We start from the raw sequence: 12,829 nt of genomic DNA, 5'->3' as shown, positions 1-12,829 counted from the left end.
AAAAAAAAAAAAAAAAATCAGTACAGGAACACTAGAATAAGGCTTGATTCCACAATAATTATTTGGGGTTAAGATTGAGAGACACCAGTCAATTTCAAAGGCAGTTCAAGATGAACTCATCAAAATTTTCAAAAAAAGTCTTAAAAGTTGAAAATCAAAATTTAAGAGCGCGCGCCAGATCACCGCAAGAGACAATGATATTCATAACATGTGGAGCGTCATTTCATTTTTATAGTCATTAGGCTTTACACCTCACCTCCACTTTGGAAACCTAAGAAGCAGAGGTGGATGGATGACACACGAGAAACAGATGCTCCTCCTTTTCTCAAAGCACAAGATATTTTTTTGATATATAAATAGGTTTATCATAATCGTATCTTTGAAACCTAATAACAAAATTGACTCCTTTTCTCAAACTTACACTTGAAATGGGTGCCATATGGACCCAAGAGGGTCCATTAATCAAGTCATCCTGGGCTTATATTTTCAACCCGAAGTAAATAATTGAATGTTGCGTAGTTAGGTCTTGGAGTTAGTTCGATACTGGTTGGGAATTAGGTTTGAAAACGTAAACAAGATGACGGTTTTCTTCAATAACAGAACGAACTTTATAAAATAAAGAAACCTACAAGAATTGCAAATATCCAAACAAAGTAGACAACCAACCCACAATGTCTACATCAATTCTCAGTGTTTTTCTCGAGGAGCATCCAATATATTTTCACGTCTGTCTGGCGGTAAAAAAAAAAATTCAAACCCAAATTGGAAAATGAAATTTAAAACCAACCACCAAACATAACCTGACATTTTTACTAATTTCCAAATTAAATATAGTAATAATTTCTCTACCTAGTTTTTCTCTAGTCTATATCCTTCTTTTTCTCTCTTGGACCTACAAAAAAAAACTGCAAAAATAAATGGATAACAAAACGCTAAAGAAACAGAAAACCCTAAATTTAAGAAAAAAACTACCTAAAATCCGTTACAAGGTCTGAAAATTAAAAAACAAACACTAGAAATGTACACAGTGGATAGATAACCATGGGGAAACGGGTGTAGAATTCGAACCGGGTTTTTGACTTCACATTTCGTCGTGTTAATCATCATCAAAACTCAAAAGCTATGGACTGCTGAAGTGAAACCGGCCTCCGGTGCGGCGACTACTTCTTTCTTCTTTCTCATTTCCAAAACTTTCCGGTGACTATTTGAATGCACAGCCTTTGAAAAAGTAGGGCTACTAGCAGGACGGTATTCGGGTAAAAGCCGACCCGACTTGAATCGGACACCACAAGCGTTACACAACGTTTTTGCACCTAATGGACCGGTTCTCCATTGCGGCGTTTTTTGCACACCACAGTGACTACACTGAGTTCGAACGACACGCGCCCCACCACCACCACCATTATCATCGCCATTAACGACTCGTTGTTTCTTATGTCTTATGACTGTTGGTTTTCTAAGAGAGACAAGATAATCTGGTGACCGCATAATATTGTTGAAAATGAGACAAGATGATGAAGAAGATGTTGTTGATGATGTTGTGGTTGTTGTTGATGTTGAAGATGATGAAGTTTCTGTTAAAGATGAATACCCAAGTGACCAAACTCTTCCCCCTGTTCTTGAACGTTTGCTTCTTGCTTTTCCTGGTACTGTTGTTGCTGCTGCGGTGGTGGTGGTTGGTGGTGGTGGCTGTGGAGAAAACCCATAATAACCCACTGTTTCAATTGATTCAGTTTTGATAAATTCTGGTTGTTTCTTTTCTGGTTCAGTTTTGTCCTGGTTTTGTGGATTGGGTTCTGCTAAAACTGTGGGATTTCCGTCATTATATTGTGTTTGAGAAAATTCTTCTGAGAAGGAATCTTCAACGAAATGAGATAACCATTCAAGGTCTGCTAAATCATCCGTCTGGAAAATCAAAACTTTCTAATTAAACACAAAATCATTCAAGAGCCAAAAAATAAATAAAAAAATAAGAAAAAATTGACTCACCGGAACACTGAGTTCGCTTGCAAAAACAGAGGCAAAATCATTCTTAAGAGAAGCAGAGTTTTTCTCCGGTGAAAAAACCGTCTTCATCATCTCTGTATCATTATTATCATTAACAGTTTCATATTCTTCTTCATCTTCTTTGACGATACCACCTGTTTCTTCATTAGAAAAATCAAGAAGGTCATCCACAAAAGTTTCATCTCCATTAGTTGGTGTACCACCATTATTATTACTTGAACCCCATAAACTGAACTTAGATACTTCCTCATCATGATGATTTGATGATGATTTCACTAACATCTCTGGCCGCCATAAACTTGTTTTGAAAGCTTTTGCTTCAACGCACTCCATTTCCTGTAAAAAAAATGAAAACCACCATTTTAGAGACCAGAAATAAAAATAAAATAAGAATATGAATAAAATGTTTTTGTTGGGGGTTTTGGAAATTGTTACCTGAGATGAAAGAAGATGAGGAAGAGATAAGAAATAGAGGAAAGGTTATGAGTGATTTTAGAGAGAGAGAGAAGAAGAAGTGTTTTTAGAGGAGAGGAGAAAGGAAGAGAAGAATGGGGGGTAATATCAAGGGTTTTAATTGAGGAAAAGAAAAAGAGATAGTTTGGTAAAGCATTGAATTGAGGGGTGAAAAGGTCCGTGGACCGAACTAGTGCTCTTATTTCCTGCTTTTGTCTTCTTTTTTCTTTCGATGGTATTTATTCCCTCTGTATTTCACAGTTTCATCATCCACGTGGAATAGTCAAGTTCTTTTCTTGACTCGGTCGTATGAGTCTGCATGCAAACTAAATATGCATGCCTAGTACTTGAAGACTGTTTGGATACCAAAACCATTCATATGAGCTCCGGATACTGACGTGAATTTTGGGGGAAATGTTTCCATCACAACCTTTAACTGCCAGTGAGAAAGACTTTGAGGAAGAAGACTTTAGGTGATCATAATTCTTACTGACCTTGCATAACATTTAAGTTCACCGCGACCACATTAATGGAACAGTTTTTGAAGTAAAAATTGTCCGAGTGGTAACACAAGAAAAACGTATTCCAATATTGTACCTCGGTCACTGATTGATGGCTTTCACAGGCCGTCCTTACCATTTCTTTTTTTCTTTTCTTTTTGAGATTCTCAATATTGACCATACTCTCGCCATATTCCAAATTCTTTTAATAGTTTCAAGATAATGCAATAAGTAAAAACTTCACTCAAAATTGAACTTTTATAAGCAACCAAAATTTAAATTCTTAGAAAATATATATATTCTTTAATTACATTGAACTTTTATAATATATACTCCAAAAAATTAAAATATAAATTCTTCATAAATACCTAAACTGGAAAAAAAAAAAGTATGTAGATCTAAAATAATAGACTAAAAGTAAAAATGGAACTCAAAAATACTATAATAAAATAACTGCAAAAAAAAATTTGAAGCATGAAGATAAATAAAACAGACCTAAATCGCTATTACACGTGGGTAACTAGTACCCAGAAAGTCTTTTAATAAAATTTGGTTAATAAAATATGGAGTTGCATGGTACCAGATTGTTGTTGAAAGATTTCCCGCTTGGCTTCCGTCCGCCGCATAATTTGCTAGACCGTCTGCTGCTTGATACTCTTCTCTATAGTTGTGATGTTTCGCATTGAGGGATTTGTCACATTCTTTGTTTAATTTCATCAATCATTCCAGAGATAAACCAAGGAGCTTCAACTAATGATTTTATGAAGCGTGTGAGATTTTCTGAATCAGTCTCAAATAGAACTTCTTTCCATTGTCTCTCCGTTGCTGTCTTGGTTGCAATTAGTTGCTCACATTTCGGCCATTAGCGCAGTAGTTATTCCTAAAGGTTGAGCTCAAGCCATCACAGTATGCGCGTTCGAATCCCTGCAAATGAGACCCGCTCCTGTCATTTTTGGGTGACCTCTAGCAGCACCATCAGTGTTGATTTTTATTCAATCTGATTCTGGTTTGGACCATTCTGCTGATATAATTGTTGTTGTTCTAATATTGGTTGATGTAATTCTGGAGGGGGGTTCTCCAGCGAGAATTGGGGGTGATATCTTTTCTGCCCATTCAAATTCTCTTTGTTGTGTCAATGATCTTGCCATTATGTCTTCTGGAAGAGTATGACATCTTTTGAAAATGAGATCATTTCTGGCCGTTCAAAGATTCCATAATAGGAAACAATATGTCGTCATTGAAGATTTAGGGGCAGATTCTTGGAGAATTTGTGAAATGGATGTTTGAGGAGTTATTGTGGTTGGGGAGTTACGAATGGTGAGTTGGTTTAATGAAAGGCGATTGAAGAGGTTGTTCCAGGTGTAAAAAATAACTGTAACTTTTACACAACCTTTAATTACATTTCATAAAACAGAGGCTAATATTAGCTAAATAAAGCTTATTATAGATTTTCTAAACATGAATAATCTAAAACTTGGAAAATAAACGGTGTACTTTAGCGTTAAGCCTATTCCTTTGTACCATGTAAAAAAAGTTTATTTGCCATATCATGTGGTCTGGCAAATCAGTTGCGCCGCTATGAGAAATGAGCAATAATGATTCTAAAGAATGATATTGATAATAACGACAGCAATAGAGTTTTTATCGCTGGCGATTTTCAGAATAACGCTCGATGGACTGACTAGGGCCAACGACTAATTTTTTGACGCCTATAAATAGATAATTTTCAAACTAAATATTTAAACCAAGATTTTCACATAAAAAATTTCACTGTTTCTCTCTTTCTCAATCTAAAAATAAAATAAAATATTCAAATTTTCTCAAATGACAGAATTTCAAAGTCAAATTGATTCGGCAATGCAACTTGATTTTTCTGAAGTAATACTTGAAGGTGTTGAATAAATAGGTAAAAAGGAAAGAAGTCTTTGAGTTTGGGACATTAACCACCTTAAACCTGCATCTAAGAAAAGGCAAAGAAGACTTTGAGGCAAGGAAAATCGAGGCAAAGCAAATTTGAAGCAAAGAAGAAGATAAACAAAGGAAACTCCGTTCATGAGTGCATTGATTTCAAGTTATGTGAAATGGAGAAGATAAACAAGATGAAGAACACTGTCCCAAATTTTTATTATTAAAGTCTATATTTTAAATTATCTCTAACTTTATGTCTTGTAAAATGACTATTAATGATCAATTCGGAGTTTAATGATTTTGAAAATTTGACTCGTGTTGTTGAAAATTAAACGTACATTTTATTCTTAATTTATTCTTACGTTTTAATTTTAATTAATAAAGCAAGACAAATATTCAAATGTATACTTAGGCTAAGTTGACAATTAAGAAATTAAAATATAAATATCGGATTATATTTGGGCAACACTCTTAAAATCTCAAAACAATTTCCATATTGGAAGTTTTTTCCTTTGATGTTGCACAACTCCACCCGACACTTTTGTTCACTGTCCATCATGGTTTCACTCAATATAGTCGATTTTGGGCATCTCGGCCGAGATTCCGGCGGAATTATGGATCTCGCCTCAAGAGCCAACGGATTTTACAATTTCGCTGTGACGAAATTTTACTAGAAGTTTCGTTTAACTTGGCCGAGATATAGTCGAGATTTGAACGGAAAATTCGTTCTTTGGAAATTAAAAGGATCCAAAATTTCAAATATATTCAGAAAAATTTGAATCATTAATCTATCAAACATTAAACACTTGATTTCCTTCGTCTCTGTTATTTGAGGTGTTTTGATCATTAAGTAATGATTCTGCTATTGCTAAAATTACAAAAATTATAGAGATTGTTAAGAGGAAATGGGACCTGATATGGAGACCCAATTGGATGAACTTTATTTATTCTGTACCAAACATCTGATCATATAATTCAAGTGATCAAAGAAATTGACGAAACATATGATTCTTTTAGTTTCCTCTCTCGCTCTAAACTCTACTAGATTTCCTCTACCAACATCCTTAGGGGTTTGTTTGGGAAAAAATTGATCTTCACCACAAACAATCTCAATTGAAGTTGATGCTCGATCTTCTCCTCCTGATAAATGGAGTGGGGGTACCTGCAAAAGAAAACTCTCCGACGCTCAAGTTAGCATAGAGTTTTTCACATGAGTTTTTAGGGTTTGGAGGCCTACCTTACTTAGGATTTTTGTTATCCTTTTATAAAGTTAAAAGAGTCTCTAGATAAAGCTCTATTGTGAAATGTCCGCTCATGTTACGTATCCAACATGTGACCAGATTGATTCTAGAGCTTTCTCGAGTCTTTCATAGGGTTTATGAGATAAGTACGCACATGAAAAATTGACCAAAACTGGAGACCGTGGTTGCATCCAGGGCTATGGCGGGAAGCCTAGGCTGGAAACTTGGGATGGCTTTTTGAACTGGCGGTCTGGCCCTTTGCCTCGCTATATTTTACATAGGGTACACACAGGGTTCAATGTATATATATTTGCCTTCTTTTAGTTTTCTCCCTTGAAGCATTCTAGGTTCTGAGTTTTTTTTATGAGAGGAGGTCGGGGGAGATGGGGAATCAATTTGGGTGTTTAGCATCGTGATAGTGAATGTCGTTGCACCAGAAATAATTCCCACGTGTTCGGTTAAATCTTGCTACGTGGTTAGCTTTGGTTTTCATGAATCTGTATTGGCAGTATTCATATGAGTCGCCATATATAGGAAATATTTGGGGAAGTTTTTCTGGCTATGGAGGAGCCGAGATGCCAAACGAAAATCTCGCCGAAATTTTCTTGTACGAGTGTCTCGGTCCTGGCCGAGACAGGTGGAGATCCGAAATTGATTACATTGGTTTCATTATCCCTCATGTTTCGACCCACTTGCATTACTAAAAGAATATACTTAATAATTTCCTTATGGATTACAATGAAGCGATGACACAACCCATGAGCATCACAATTATTGGGGTTCATTATTACTTCTTGATTTATCTCAAACATCTTTTCCCCAAATATTTTGGGGTTGGAATGCATTTGCAATGAAGAGAGTCTCAGTAAAAAAAAACATAATTCTTGCAGATACATTCATCTTCTGCAGTAGTAAACTTTGGACTTCGCCTTCTTATTCAACTTTGCATATTGGGATGGTTCACAACTCCTTGAGTTTTCAGCAGCATGTTAGTTTTTTATGAACTCGGACATGTTCATATTTTCATCCATGTTCTTCGAAAATGCGGATGAGTGGTGAAAAGTATGGAAGATGTGTGAGATTGAGAATTTCTAGAGAGATTTAAAAATTCTGGTGTGGATTGAAATGAATTTGAATTTGAGTATATATAGGGGTGAGAATTCCTGACGGTTGGATAAAAAGTAACCGAGTGATGTTCATACCAGCTAGCGATGGAAAGACTAACGCGTGTATGACCATCGAGCGATGGACCTTCTACCGCTCGTTGGAGACTTCATCGTATATACCTAAGTGGTATATTTAACACTTTGGCACATTTGTTTGCCACTTTTTCATACCCATAGTGGGTCCAAAAGAGGAAAACCAGTTGATAAGCCTACGCATAGGAATAAGCCTTAACAGGGTAAGTTTAGTTTTCCTTTTAGGGAAAGTTTTATGGGGTTGGAAAATTAACAGAGTTGCCAACTTTACGTACCTATGGACTTGCCAACCAGTAAATTCACTTCACAAACTAGCAGATTTGTTAGTTTCCGAATCACGACGGAGCCTCTACCGAGCGGCATTTTGTGCGATTTAACTTGGCGGCAAATTAACTAGGGCGTGTGTTTTTTATGAAACAAGGACATAATTCAACATGTACTAATACATACGTAGATATACCAACGATACGAAAAGTAAAATCGTCAATTTAGTATCTATTGTCAGTTTAAAAAAATCGTAAAATATACAACGCAAGTGAATTGTGGCAGTTACCTCATAAAATATACAACGCCCAAGAAACCAACGAAGATTTTCCCTAAGTAGAACATGAATTATGAGATAAGTATAGCTCCGCTAACATTATAAATCCTAATCAAGAAACGGTGCTGCTACCAAACCTTCAAACGCCTTGGGCCAACCAATTTTTGCAGAACTACTAGCATTAGGTAAATAACATTGGTCAAGTACTCATAACAAAAAAACTTTTCGATCTTTTCAAAATGGTCAGTGTCAATGCTTTCTTGCACGATAGAGAATTCCTCAATCCTGAGTTGGTTATTCCATCACTTATCAATTTCGGAGATTTTTTTTTCCTTTATCATTCATGTGCGGTTGAAGTTCATCGATCATTTGTTTACTGACAACCACTTTCCCCCTTCACATCTATTTTATTAGCATGAACAAATTTATCTGTGTAGTTCCAACAACAACATTTACGCAATTTTAAATTTTGCATATTCTTAATTTCAAATGAAAAATAAACAAACTTACCGATTTCAAAATCTGAAAGGGTTTGTAGTACTCCAAAAGCGTTCTATTACTACTTGAACATCAAATCATATGGTTTTTATGTGATACAAAATACAAACAGAACCAAGGATATCTTCATACACTTTTTTTCATTGCATCAGGTAGCCACCCGTACACTTCAACGAGTTTTGACTGTCGATCTCTCAATCTGCATTTGTGATTTCGCTCTTCATTTCCATATATATGATTGGATATTACACATGGGTCAGACATAATTCGTGTTTCAGTGAAGTAAACTTCTGGATTTCGACTCCAATCTGTGCTGGGCGGAGGGTCAGGTATTTGTATGGCATCTTTGTTTCTTCTTTTTCTTTGAGACATAGTGAACTAGAAATAAAAGAAAATTTACAAGTGGAAAGTAGAAGAGGTGTAGCGTGAAGAACGAAGAATATTGGTAGTGTTTAAATACAAGATCGAGAGATGGGCATTTATTACTGTTCGGCAGAGTTTATGTCGTTAAGTGGTTTCTCCATACCGGAAAATCACATTTTCCGCCCACGCGGCTTGCCAATTCAAGATTATTGTTTATACATCAAATTTCTTACTATTATTTTTTGATAAAAATCAAAGCATACTTTCTGACATTTAGTATTTGGGTGAATCTTCTAATATACATACACTTATAAGAGAAAATTTAAATTTTAAAATTCGAAAATTAAAATGACAGTTCTCACTCATCAACATTTTCTCCGGAAAAAATCCCAAATGAGAATCCAATGGCAGGAGATCCAACCATTCAGATAAACTCCGTTTTCAAAAGTGAAAGGAAAAATCCACAACCTAACTTGGTCAAGTTATTAACTTAGATTACAGGGTAATCCATTTCCAGGAATTGGATTCCCAGAATTAGATTGCTTTCGATCGCTCAGTCTATGGAAAAGAAAACAACAAATTCAGAGGAATTGGATTTTTTATAAAATCCAATTCCTAAATTTTTGGTGTTGTTTAGTCTGGGAATTCTATTGCCAAGACCTATCTTAAGCACCTTCAACACCAGTAGTACACGATTGTTCACGTTTCCACTCTCTTTTCATTACGAACTAGGCATATTCCCACTGAATAGAATTCATTAGCTCTCAATTCCCTGACCCGAATGCGCCGTAAGTAATGGAAAAAGAATAACAAAAAGAAAAAGAGAAATCGGCTTATTGGTCAAATGATTCAACGGAATATACATTTTAGTTGTGTGTGCTTATTGCGCCAAGGAGCTCCTAGAATTGCCTTTGAGTCCCCTGGCCTAGACCAGGTCAATCTTGGCCCCAACAAATTTTCAAACTCCCATCAATTCCCCATACTACTACCATTTCCTCGCCCTCCAAATACCAACGAAATCACACACAAACAGAAATCCCCACCAAAACCGCTCCTTTTCAGTTTCCCTCGGTTTTTTTCCGAAGTAACCAACGTAACACAACTATTTCGCTTTTCCCCCCAAATTTCTTCATAATCCAACCAATTCTGATGGGCGGGCGGACCCACATCCCAATCCCGTGATCTCCCAATTCGAATACTACTACAAAAGATCGACGTGGGACCCAATAGAATGGAAAAGAAAAGTGGCATCTCGATGATTAAATATACCACAGTCTGTATTACTGTACCACATATCTTGCGATTGCGTGTTGGTATTATCATGAGTACGATACGCCAGGAAGTAGTATAATTAACTTTTCTTTCACTACTTATATTATTGCTCGCTTCCCCTTCTCTTTTGGCCGTACCAAAAGGGTGGTTTCAGAGGACGAAAATACCCTTGATGGGAGTCATCATGAACCAAAGAAACATGCTTTGGTAGTAAGACAAGGAAAACGCTGAAAAGGCATTTGTCTACAAGTGGGGGTTCTCAAACTGAAATCATTTTGTTTCCAACAAGAAGAGGATACAAAGGGGAATTCTACTAAAAGTACCGGGGTAGTTTTGACATATAATCTATGACTCTAGATTCTGTACTTTATTTTTTTTTAGAGTCTCAGTCTCACAGCTTTCAAAGTTTTGTTTGGAAATCTCAAAATATTCTTGAATTTGTTTTCTTTTGACTATTTTTTGTACCTTAAAATGATGAAAAGAACACGCGGAGGAAATCTGACGTTGGTGTATGTTTGTTAAATTAAACCGGAGGAACACGTGATCAGAAGATGATACCTTATCTTGTTTTCAAGGCAAACCCTAAGAGCAACTGCAGTGGACGACCAAACCTATAATTATGTTCCATGGACGAGACGCAATGAGATGGAGTAAAGATTAAAATCTGGACCAAAACCAAATTCAGGACCATATTTGATCTGGGAATAAGACGAAAACTATATATAGTGGAGCGGATGTATAATCACCGTTTGTCATCGGGCGTGTATATAATCTACGCCTGTTGTGAAACGCACGTAAAGTCACCGTCCCATAAAGAGGCGTGTATATAAGTTACGCCTGGTTGAGGCGTTGCTAAAATGTTCGCCCGTTGGGACGTTGCTAAAGTTTACTCCCCACGCCAGGCGTTCATAAAATTAACGCCCCATTAAGACGAAGATTATACATACGTCCCAGCCCGACGTTTATATAGTTAACGCCCCACGCCAGGCGTTTATATAGTTAACGCCCCATCCCGGATTAAACCCCAAATTCATCAATGCATGCATGTGCAAGAGATTTTCAACACAAACAGGATTATCACAAGGAAACCCAGTTAACAATAGCCTTCTAATCATGGAACATGTATCATGTCCCCACTCAAAACAATGACCTTTGGACTCATGTGTTCTTCCTCGTTCAAAAACTGCTACATGAAAAGCACGATTAGAATGCTTTTGTACATCTGCACACGATCTTATCATTCTGTAAGTATGTGATTTCCCCAAGTTTGCATGCCGCTTTTTAGAGCAGTTGCAGGGGATAAAAGCTAGGAGAGCATTAATTGAATAGGAGGCGTTGATTATACGTACGCCTGAGTGAGGCGTTGATTATACGTTCGCCACACCATGCGTAGATTATACCTACGTCCCTTCTCCGAGCGTGAATTATATGTATGCCCCACAACCAGCGTATTCTTTACCAACGCCCCACAACCAGCGTAAACTATATCCCCGCCTGGCCCAGACGAAGATTATACGCACGCTCCACATGCAAGCGTAGATTATACATCCGTCCGACTAAATGTACTCCACTGCCTTAACATGATACTACAGACTAAACTCAAATTTGATCGTTTGTTTTGGTCTGTGATCTTTGGTTTTGATCGTACCACTGTGGACGCTTTAAAGAAAGTACATAGCCCGGATATGGGAAGAATTGCGCGTGAACCATATTCGTTATGTACTTCATAGTAAATATCTACGGAAAGCAAAAGGGCAAAGGTTAAAAGAAGAAGGGGACGGTTTTACTAGGGACGGATAAGTAAACGCCGGCTTTTGTAGCATTTGTATTGGTTATTCTACCGATTTGAGTACAAATGTTGTTTGTTTAGATGGATTTAATCCGTTGCCTATGGATGTTGATGTTTCGTCTTGTTTTATAGCATAGCAGTAATCAGTACGGACTTGGAAATGTTTAGATCATATTGTAGATTACCTCCTAGAGTGTGTTCTGGTGTGCTGCTGCTACCCATTGAAAGCTAAATACTTTAGACGTTTCCGCAGCATAAAGGGTTTAAATCGTGTAACTCTGGTATTCCTTGTGGTTGTGAGAAGAAAACTACCAACCATTTGTTTGTTTCTTTACTGCAAGAGAGCTTACAAAATTTGGACCATGCGTATACTTAACCTAGCGTTTTTAGGGGCCCCTCAAAAAGAATTAGGGGCCACCTTTTTATTCCCATCCATTGAAGGAGGTTAAGGATGTCTTAAAAAATAAAAAATTGTCTATATTGTCCTTCACCTTTATACTAAATCTAAACCTATATCCTTTATTTTCATAATCATATCATATCATTCCACTTCTTCTTCTCTTTTCCACCCATTGAAATTTTTTTCCATCATTTTAATTTTGATTGAAAACAAAGATCATCGATCAAACAAATGTTATGATTGATTGTTTAAAATTAAAACCCAAAATTCATTAACCTTAAAGTTGAAACTTAGAACATAAAAAAAAAAAAATTCAACAAACAAAACGAATAGATGATAGTAGTTGTGATTCAAAATTAGGATTTGATTACTTGAAATCAGAAATTTGATCCGAAAATTTTCTTGGATTTACAGTAGCAGAAACATAATCGGTAGATAACTATCTATTTTACCTACCGATTATGGTTGATGTTCTTGGATTTACACTACCAGAAACATAATCGGTAGATAATAATCTACTTTATCTAACGATATCTACCGATTATTCTTGATTCTAAAAATTAAATTTCTCTGTACAAAAAGTTACGCACAATCGATAGATAATGAACACCATTAACTACCGATTGTGAAAGTAGAAAATTTTGAAACTTTTGTTAAG

At 36.3% G+C, this 12,829-nt stretch overlaps 1 protein-coding gene across 2 annotated transcripts; it reads right to left on the bottom strand.

Annotated features, from left to right (window-relative positions):
• Nucleotides 1–634: 634 nt before the first annotated feature.
• Nucleotides 635–2,599, bottom strand: LOC113289445 (GATA transcription factor 7-like). 2 transcript variants are annotated; one of them, XM_026538707.1, is made up of 4 exons: nucleotides 2,443–2,599; nucleotides 1,990–2,343; nucleotides 1,069–1,905; nucleotides 635–892 (listed from the first exon to the last, which is right to left on the bottom strand). In XM_026538707.1, exons 2-3 carry the CDS (start codon nucleotides 2,338–2,340, stop codon nucleotides 1,114–1,116), a joined length of 1,143 nt encoding a protein of 380 aa, XP_026394492.1. In that variant the 5' UTR covers nucleotides 2,341–2,343; nucleotides 2,443–2,599; the 3' UTR covers nucleotides 635–892; nucleotides 1,069–1,113. The 2 variants fall into 2 exon arrangements, with proteins under 2 accessions (XP_026394492.1, XP_026394483.1); XM_026538698.1 differs by having other exon boundaries at nucleotides 644–1,905.
• Between the last annotated feature and the right edge of the window lie 10,230 nt (nucleotides 2,600–12,829).

This window comes from Papaver somniferum, chromosome 1 (assembly GCF_003573695.1).
Source record: "Papaver somniferum cultivar HN1 chromosome 1, ASM357369v1, whole genome shotgun sequence".
Taxonomy (NCBI): domain Eukaryota; kingdom Viridiplantae; phylum Streptophyta; class Magnoliopsida; order Ranunculales; family Papaveraceae; genus Papaver; species Papaver somniferum.
The sequence above is the reverse complement of the archived record's forward strand: the minus strand, read 5'-3'. Positions and strand labels throughout refer to the sequence as shown.